Source organism: Nelusetta ayraudi, unplaced genomic scaffold (assembly GCF_046127955.1).
Source record: "Nelusetta ayraudi isolate G7.1 ecotype Tasmania unplaced genomic scaffold, CSIRO-AGI_Nayr_v1 ptg000048l, whole genome shotgun sequence".
NCBI classification, from domain to species: Eukaryota; Metazoa; Chordata; class Actinopteri; order Tetraodontiformes; family Monacanthidae; genus Nelusetta; species Nelusetta ayraudi.
In genome coordinates, this window is record NW_027466098.1 from 14,652,619 (window position 1) to 14,662,298 (window position 9,680).

Genomic DNA, 9,680 nt, shown 5'->3' on the forward strand with positions numbered 1-9,680 from the left:
AGTAATGGCGTTCTGCACAGAACATCTGGAGTTTCGCAACAGCTCCGTAACATCTTAAATTATCGCACAGCCGAGGTGAGCTGTTGAGCAAAGTGCATATGGAATTGTTCAAGCGATGTCGTCCTCTTTCAAAATGGCCACAGAGTGATGAGCGCTCATCTGTTACGTAATCCTGAATTTAAAAGCTTGGCTTGGAGTTTTGTGTGCAGCTTCCAAGGCAGGTTAATAAACTTAATGGTAGACTGGAAGTGATTCAATCACACAACTTGTGCTTCATCGCGGCGGTTTCGTGTGTGCCTAATGGGTAGAAATGAAACCCACCTGGCTGAGTCACACTGTTGCATAATAACCTCTGGTGCCCCCCCCCCCCCTGAAGTGCGGACAGACAGACAGACCCTGGCTGTCGTCCCATCTGCCAGCGCTCAGGTTACTGAGGGGCCAAGGTCGCTCCTGCAGAACAAAGACGAGCTCCTTCCTTCCTACAATCTTTCCTCTGTCCTTGCAGCTTTTATTTCCTCCTTGCTCACACAGCTCTGGGGTGACCTTAAAAGACGGCGCAGGCAGCGGCTATCACTCCATCAGTCCTCGCTCCGGGGTTAAATTGTGTCAGAGAGAGGGGAACACGGACTCGGCCCCTCCCACGGGTTTGTCTCTCTGAGCAGCAGGAACAGAACAGCAGCCTCTCTGGGGGGCTTAGCATGGGGCCTCACCTGGGGGGGCTGAAGGCTGGAGTGTGTGTGTGTGTGTGTGTGTGTGTGTGTGTGTGTGTGTGTGTGTGTGTGCTAAGAGAAATTATTCTCAAGAATTCTCATGTGGACCCACCCCATACTGAACTGATTACATCTTGATTTACTTAGATGATGTCATATCTGTGTGTCCATGTCAGTCCCTGTACTTTGCGTGTGTGTTTGTGTGTGTGTGTGTGTGTGTGTGTGTGTGTGTGTGCGGACGTGCATGCGCGTGTGTGTGTGTGTATGTATGTATGTATGTTACAACCAACCACTCCAAAGCCTTGTTATAATATACTCCTTATCTGTTTATACATTCCTCTCAGCGTTCAACAATTAGCAGGAGTCTCTCTCTCTCTCTCTCTCTCTCTGTCTCTCTCTCTCTCTCTCTCTGTCTCTCTCTCTCTCTCTCTCTCTCTCTCTCTCTCTTACTGTGTGCATGTGTGGTGAGTGTCAGTTGTCGTCACTTTTGTCATGTCCTAATTCCAGATTCCAGGAGATGCATTCAAGCTGAATTGCATTCATCGTTGAATAAACCACGCACATACATACAAATGGAATGTTTCATGGAAGTTGTTGAAGTTGTATCTGAACCTCAAAGCCAGAGTCCTGAAACTATTATCTCATGTTTGTTTGGATAAGTGCATTGCATGCATTTTTTATGGCCTGATGCTGCCTCAGTGGAAAAGTCGTCCATTTGTTATCATTATTATTTTTTGTGGAGGGCACCCAGCAGGAGATGAGTTAGGAGGCAATGTGTTTAATTTGCTCAGCAGGCATCCCGCGGGGGCCATAAACAAGATGCGTCTGCAGTTTGACTCCAGCAGCAGCAGCAGCAGCAGCAGACGTCTGCATTCTCACTTTGTTAAAACCTCATTATCTTTGTCCTGCTATACCCACAGGGAGCCAGAATGTGGCTGTGCAGCAGGTCTTCAGCGAGGCAGCGGTAAAAGTGTGAAGAGTCTGTTAAGTGTCTAATTAGTCCTTGCTTCATCCCCAGAACTCCGGACGGGAAAAACAAGGCTCACATTATTGTTTAGTTGGACAGAAGTGTTGCTGTGGTTGTTTGGCTGTTTCATGACATAACAGTGATGTGGAAAAAATGTCAAAGCATGAGATGTCCCAGTGTCTAAAAGAGAAATGCCAGCATGCTCATGTGACTGATCAAAACAATCAAAGACAAGATGCATCTTTGAGATTCAGGCCAGCACCCCCCCACCCCCTTTTTTTTTTTTTATGTAACGCCTACCCTTATCCATAAATTAATTCATAAATCAATTGATTCATTAAATCAAAATGTAAAAAAACAACAAATGTTCTTGTTTTTAGAAAACTTTTAGTAAATCCTAATGAAAGCCTTAATTGTTTTTTGCCTCTTTGAGCGACATCATCGACTCAGTTTCATAACTGATTCAAGGATCTGATCGATCGGTTGCCTCAACGATCAGCTGTGTAAAGTTTGGAAATGCCGACAAACGTGCAACCGGAACTTGATCTTAATGTAATCGTAATGTGATCGTGTAACGGAAACTAAACCCGCGGGCACACAGACAGCAGCCGCTGAAACTTCTCTCCCTATCTGAGAATAATCGAGATCCCAACGTTGGAAATTAAGATTACGCAAACGTGTGTTTGAACTTTCACGCTCACTCATTCAGATATTAGACGTTTTCTTGTACGAGCTTTTAACTTGAAAGCGCTGAGCGGAAGTTGCGGTGGCTCTTCACTCCAGCTTGATGGTGGCGAGCAGCCGACCCTCCCCGCTTTACTTTCTCCGTCCAGAGCGCTCCAGAGTCACTTATCACCAGCCGGTAAGAGGTTTAACCTGACCTGGCTGAGGATCCAGTGCGTGTCGGAGGATTTTATCAGTAAACCACAGCGACGAAACCAGACAGCGCCCCAAATTACAGGTAAAACATCGAAGATCAATCTGGTCCTTTCGTTGAGTTTCTTCCCTTTTTTTCTCCATCATTATTATCGGACCACCTTTTTAACCGCAGTGCGTGAACAAGCGAGCGCTCCGTCCGTGTTCGCTGCCTACCTGCTGAATAGAGCCTCTGTCTACTATTATCTGCAGGACAAAAAGGAAAAAAAGCGACTGATTGAGTAACTTTGGGAAAAAAAATAGACATAATAGCCTCGGCTCCACTATTGAGAGTCTGAACTTGGTTTGTGGCTTTTGTCATGTTGAGCGAGAAAAAAAAAAGTTCTCAGCTTTTCTCAGTCTGTAAAACAAAATAAATATTTTGGTCGTTTTCAAAGAATAATACTCGTTTAATGATTCCTGTCTACATGTGAATGTCGTTTTGTTGTGCGTCTTCTTCTGTGGGAAACAAGCGATCTCGCAGGGATTAAAAAGGCGTGTTTGTCACGCACAAACGCTCAGTTTAGGTTCTATTGAAGAACATGACACTATTTAGGTTATGGTAATCTAATTTCCAGGGCAGATTAGGTGTCACTGAAGGGGTCAGATGTGTCCTGGCAATTTCTCTCTGGACTAGTTCCAGTAGATGATGAGATGGATTTGGCATATAAGAATATATTGATGTTGATATACAAATTTGGGGGTGTTTTTCAAACAGCCTCCAAGAATAAAGTCTCCCCCTGAGCATGACAGGCGGCAAGTCACTGATATCGGTGGGTGGAGTCGCTGTGTTTGATCAGCGGGACTATTGATCTCAGTTATTCGGCTTGTATTTTGCAGAGGTGTGCCTCTTCAGCCTCGTGTACCTGCCAGTGTTCGGATTAAACTTTAGACTGATGCCGATCGGGGTTCCTGCTTGTGCCGATCGGACCTCCTGCAGGACAGGACAAGGATGACCTCACGGCCCATGCTGCGGTTACATAAGCAGAGGAGGAAGAGGGAGTGGACCGCAGCTTGGGCAGCTTTAACACCCCGCTGTGTCTTTAGCTGCGCCCGGTTCCGAGTTTCCGCCTCTTCTTCATCCTCCAGTGATTTTGTTGTCTTCCAGAGTCTCGGTTGAGACTGTTTGTTGTGTCTCTGCTGCAGGGAGGTGAGTCGCATCTCAGTGACTCACTATACAGTAAGAATTGCTTCATCGGAGCTTTTTACGCACACGCTCACTTCTTACTGGCAGCGGTGGACCAGCATTACGCACACGCCGCAGTTTACCAAAGCTGTATAAATTCACCGGACTCCTCGGGTTTTTGCGGCGAATGACTGGATCCGTTTAACTTTAATGGTGAAAACGGGCGCGTTTACTGTCGTCAGCCTGCCGCTGTGCGCAATTGCGCAGGAGGCAGGAGCGAGAAGTCGTGAGTGGTGTTTTGTTTGTTTGTTTGTTTCTTTGACAAGATGACAGGGCACCGTGGGTGGCTCGGCGACGGGTCCGAGCTGCTAATGGAGGCTGAGAGTAGAAACAGATGTCAGATGAGTGTCCTCATGGGTTGATTGCATCACCGGCATCAGCGTCACAGATTCCACAGCCGTCTGGGGGAGGAGGTGGTGGGTGTAGGAGGGATGGATGCAGGAACCTTCTGGATGTTCCAGCGGCCCAGACATGGCTGGTTGGGTGAAGGTCACTAGGTCAGTGGGCGGGACTTGTGCTATATAATACAATATTCTGGGCCAGACCTGTTTCTGATTGATTGGTGTGTCGTGTAAATACCAATAGATGAATTGATGATACAGTGGCACAGTAACCCCATTTGTACATTTATATCAGTCAGGGCGTGTCTGTGTTTTGCTTTGTGGGCAGTTTAAACAAATCCATCTATTTCAACTTTCTGTCAAAGGTGAAATAGTATATATATGTCATGTATCCACTGACCAATAATTAGCAGATTAAATATAAGACACTTATTTTTTGTCTTCAGACTGACTGTTTCCACTCCCAATGATTTCTGACATAAAGAAAAGGCAAAAAGTTGCACAGCTTCCCTTGGGAAGGTGTTTTCAAGTAACCACTTTTACTTGATAACACAATTCATATATTTCCTTTTAACATAATTCTCGCTGTTTACTCTGCCGCTGAAGTTCTTTAACTGTAGGATGAGCGTTGACTGGGGCCTCCACGTGTCCTCCTCAGCCTTTTGTTGGAAGGCTGACGAGGCAGTTTGCAGCCCCAGTAAAATCTAATAAACTCTGATTTATTGTTTATTTTTCCACTCGGGTTGAACTATTCCTTTAAAGGAAGAGTTCTCCAGCTGGAACCGTGTCCTCAGCTGAAATCGCCCCCCCTAACCCAACCCCCCCCCAACCCCTGCTGAAGCGGCTCCGACTGGTTCTTCTCGACACGTGTCTTATGCTGCAATTATTTTCGTGCAATTATTTTCGTGCACGTTTGCGCTGCGGTGGTCAGGGTCCTCTGCTCTGGCACTCATACGGCTGCTCCGTGTGCTTTAGTGAGGAGAACAGCGTGCCTTGTCCTCTCGTTGGGATCTGACAGTTTGCTATCGTTTGTGAGATTTATTCATCCGACACTTGAGTTCGGAACGGCTTTGTTTGTCGTGAGTGAGGAAAGGAGGGTTGCTCAATGTTTCAATTGTGTACGAGTCAAGAGTTTGGCTTGGTATCGTATTTTGGGAGCGGTGCAGGGTGAATAGAAAAACAGTGGGGAGTGTACAGTGCATGCTCACACTGGCAGTCACATATACTGCCTACAGTGTTTTGGCATGAAAATAAATATTATGTAGCCTGTTTATCTAAAGTAGACATATTGGGAATGTACCGGATGTAAATTAAAGTTTAGGAAAAACATTTTTACAAATCTAATGAAAACTGACAATAAGCATTTTTTTCCTCCATTTGTTTATTTGAATGTTTAGCAAATGATGTGACCATGTTGGGCCCTCAGTCCTCACCCCCTGACGCTCCCGTCAGTGCAACCAAAGGAGTCGTCGTGGCTAAAAATAAACCTGTAGATTAGGCTGGATTATGAGTCAGTGTCTCTCCCCGGCGGTGTCATGTGATTCAGGTGGATTTACTGCAAAGTGTCTGAGAGCAGGTGACCAAGGAGGAGAGTTTTGTCATTATTTGTCTTTTATCGTTTGCGTGTGGCAGCAGTGACGGTGTTGCTGCCGACAGAGGCTCCCATCAAGCTGCTGCTCTGAGGTTCGTTTGGGAGCAGATTAGCTCCGTGCGCTTGTCACAACAAAGGCACCCATTTACATGTTGATAGTATGTAAATGTGTTGAAGACATGATGAACTATCAAATAGAGTAACTTAGTCTGTGTTAAAGTAATCACCATAAATAAAATGTTGGTGTTTTTTACGCATATATTGGAAAATATATAGAAATTTTATATATATAGAAAATTGATGAGGCAACAGTATGCTTTCAAATCTCCCTCATTCTGGACTCACAATAAAGATGTCTTTGTTTTAAAACAACAACAAAAACTTCCAGCCCTATTATGTAACTTTGAACGTTCTATCAGCACTTGATGAAAACATCACCATCTACCATGACAACATGATTGACCAAGTCATGAGTTTTCTGCATGGTCTTTTTTTATGTAATCCTCTCTGCCGGGGCCTAGTTTCTGAACAGAGAAGAAGTCTTATGGGTGTTTTTGTGACCCTGGACTTGAGTTTCATGACATCAGGAATAAAATGCTAAATTTTGGCTTTTCAACCAGATTTAGATTCACGCTGACATCACGGCTGCGGTTTATTCCACAACCGTCGACTCTGAAAGATGTCAGTGAGATGAAGAAGAAACAGCCTGGAATTAAAATGTATTCACTTTGCCTGTGCTGTGAAGTTTATGGATGCACATTTCCCTCCAGACATTCCTCAGTGGACTGAGGCTGAACCCAGTTAGATGGTCACATGGTACAAAATAAAACGAGCACGCAGGCTTTTCTTTCTCAAATGACTATTTGTGTCTCTCACCCCTGAAGCTGTCCCACAAAGGCAACATGGACAAAATAGACATTTTACACTTTGATGCTGCCTGCTGTAAACAAAGTGAAGAACGTCTTTTATTTTTTAAGGTCAGAGAACTGGTTCACATCTTGTCATCCTCCCCCTGAACAGACGACACATCACTTGTTGACGTTGAACGAGTCGCATACCGAAGGTTCCTTTACGACGGTGATGGGATCACAAGATCACAGAGCCTGCGGGCTCCTCGTCGTTGTCGTCGTCTCTCCGTAATTCACCGTGTTTGTGTCGCGTCTTGGCTGCTTTTGCGACTGATAACAGGAGGGACGACTCCGGAGTTGTGCGGCCGCCCCGAAAAAATACTGCAAAAACCGACAATTTTCCCCGCAACAGGTTTGTGTTTGGCTCTTGAGGAACGCGTGAGCAATGAGCTGCGTTGATTCACTGACTGACTCACAGCTCCGACGCCCACATGATGTCAAGCACCACAATGCCATGTAATTTAGGGCGAGCAGAACCCCCCTTTTTGAAGCAAACACTCTGGATTCTTGGAGTGTTTTCCGTCATGTGTCCTCTGGCTCGCTAAAGAGGAGGTCGTAAATCTCCTCCCCCAGCGCCTCCCTCCTTCCTCTAATGACTCCCTTTTTTTTTCTCTCTCTCTCTCTTTCTCTCTTGCTTCTCCTCACAGATCTCCAGATTTCTGATGTCACATTCCTGAAGGCCCGTCCCCCGGCTGCAGAGCCCTCCGAGGTGAAGACAAGTAGTGGGGGAAAAAGCGACTGGCGTTGGGCTCTGCTATGGCTCCTCTGAGTGTGAGGTGGCGACAAAGGGACCTGAGCTGAGGTCAAGGCCTTCCTCCTCCTCCTCCTCTATTTAACACCCCCCCCCCCTCGTCCTCCAGAGTCATATGTCAGCGTGAGGTTCAACCCACCGGGGGGCTCGCCAACCTAAACGAGCTGGAACGCTCAGTTTCGCCGTGAAAAGGAAAGAAACTCGGCTGAACTTTCCGCTCCTGAGAAACCTAAAAGAACCAACATCATCATCGCACCAGCCAACATGCCGGCAAAGACGCCCATGTACCTGAAGACCACCACGCCCAAGAAGGGCAAGAAGCTGAGGCTCCGCGATGTCCTCTCGGGCGACATGATCAGCCCGCCGCTGGGCGACGTGCGGCACAGTGCGCACGTGGGGCCCGAGGGCGAGGGCGACATGTTCGGCGACGTGGCCTTCCTGCGGGGCAAGATGAGCATGCTGCCGGCGGCGGTGGGGGTGGGGATGGGTCGGGCGGCAAACGGGCGCTCACACAGCGTGGAGAGGCACGACGAGCACGACGACGACCTGGACGGCCTCGGCGGCGGGCTGCAGCACTCGCACGACTACTCCTACAACGGCTACCACTACCAGCACGCCTCCAGCGGCCTGCTCAAGACCACCGTCTCCATGCCCGTCTTCGTCCACCACGAGCAGGCTCCGCCCAAACCCCCACGCCTTCACCTGGACGACCCGTCCCCGCCCTCCCGCCTCCCGCCGCAACAGCAGGGCCACCTCCACCACGGCCAGCAGCAGCAGCAGCAGCAGCAGCAGCAGCAGGTCAACCACTGCAAACAGGCCAATGGCCACGCCCACACCCAACTGGGCTTCCTCCAGAACGGATCCATGGGCGTCCCGGCGTCCGAGTCCTGCCACCGAGACATCTCCCTCTCCCCGACCATACGCAAGCTGGTGCCGTCCTCGGGCTCCTTCTCCGAGGCCTCCTCCGAGGACTCCATGTCGGAGAGCTGCGGGCCCCTGGACGTGCGCCGGGGCCTCAGCCTGGACTCGGACGCCGGCCTGAGCAACGAGGACCTGAGGAGCGAGCGCAGCGAGTCGCCCTGCTCCACCTTCCAGACGGGGGGCCTGGGCACCGGCGCTGCCGTCGTGCCCCGGGCTGACTCCATGATGGGCCTGGACCTGGACCTGGGCCCGTCCATCCTGGAGGACGTCCTCAGCATCATGGACCGCTACAAGAGCGAGGACAACCGCTGCGAGCTGTGAAGGGGCGTGGCGAGAGGGAGGCGGTGGGCGTTGGAGCAACAAATCCTGAAGACTTTTTGAGGGATACTTGAAGGACGACAAACGTGAGAATGAACGTAGGCCGGAGACGACGCGATGGCCCTGACCAGCGGTGACTTTTGACCGAGTGGAGAACGGGCACGTGGACGTTGTTGATAAACGAGCGGATGCCACGTCCCGACACGACTTCAGCCAAGGCAACAGGCTGGTCCTAATGAGCCTTATCGACGCTGAACCTTGAACGTTAACTAAACATTTTGAAAAACATTCTTTTATCTCCTGGATAAAAATCCCACATTTTACGGTCGGCTAACTGGACATGTGCTGAAGATGTAACATTCTACTCATCTTATCGTCGAGGCCACAGCTAGAAGATCAGCAACGATGAAGTGAAAACAGGGGCAAACGAACTGACTGGGTGGATGTACTGGATACACAGTAGCTGCAGCGAAATCAAAACTCACAAAATAAATGATAACATGTACATTGATGGATTATCTCTTGTACTGTAGTGCTGCAAGTTCCAGAACTTCCAGGTCTCCCCGTCCTTCAGCAGCAGATATAGTCAGTAGCTTCCATGGGCTTCACTCGCCCTTTAGAGACAATGGCACAGTGCTTCTGTGTGTTAAACTGACGGAGGCCGATGACGGCCGTTCACATAGGTCACACACAAACACACAAAATGGCTTTTAAAGTGACTAAATATGCTGCTCTATGTATTTTTTTTTTTCAATCTTTGAAGAAAGAAAAACACTCTTCTGCCATGGCTCACGGACTCAACCACTGTTTTCATCATCACACTGTCCTATTATTCCACTGTCATGTTATGCTGTATCCTGTAAATGTAAGAATAAAAAATTTCTACATTACGAAAATGTTTGCAATGTCATTTTTGCTGCACACATGGAAAGGAGATAACTTTTCAATAACAATTAATTTTGTTTGCTTATACTGTTCCATTTTCTAAATCAATCAGTGCTATTTAGTTAGGATATAATTGATAAGAATCAGCATATTAGTAACAGAACACGCTTTATTCTCTCAGTTACAT

At 48.0% G+C, this 9,680-nt stretch overlaps 1 protein-coding gene across 1 annotated transcript; it reads left to right on the forward strand.

Annotated features, from left to right (window-relative positions):
* Window positions 1–2,477: 2,477 nt before the first annotated feature.
* Window positions 2,478–9,504, forward strand: LOC142895473 (uncharacterized). The gene is made up of 2 exons (XM_076036559.1): window positions 2,478–2,638; window positions 7,266–9,504. The coding sequence occupies exon 2, from the start codon at window positions 7,634–7,636 to the stop codon at window positions 8,609–8,611; it is 978 nt and encodes a 325-aa protein (XP_075892674.1). The 5' UTR covers window positions 2,478–2,638; window positions 7,266–7,633; the 3' UTR covers window positions 8,612–9,504.
* Window positions 9,505–9,680: the final 176 nt, after the last annotated feature.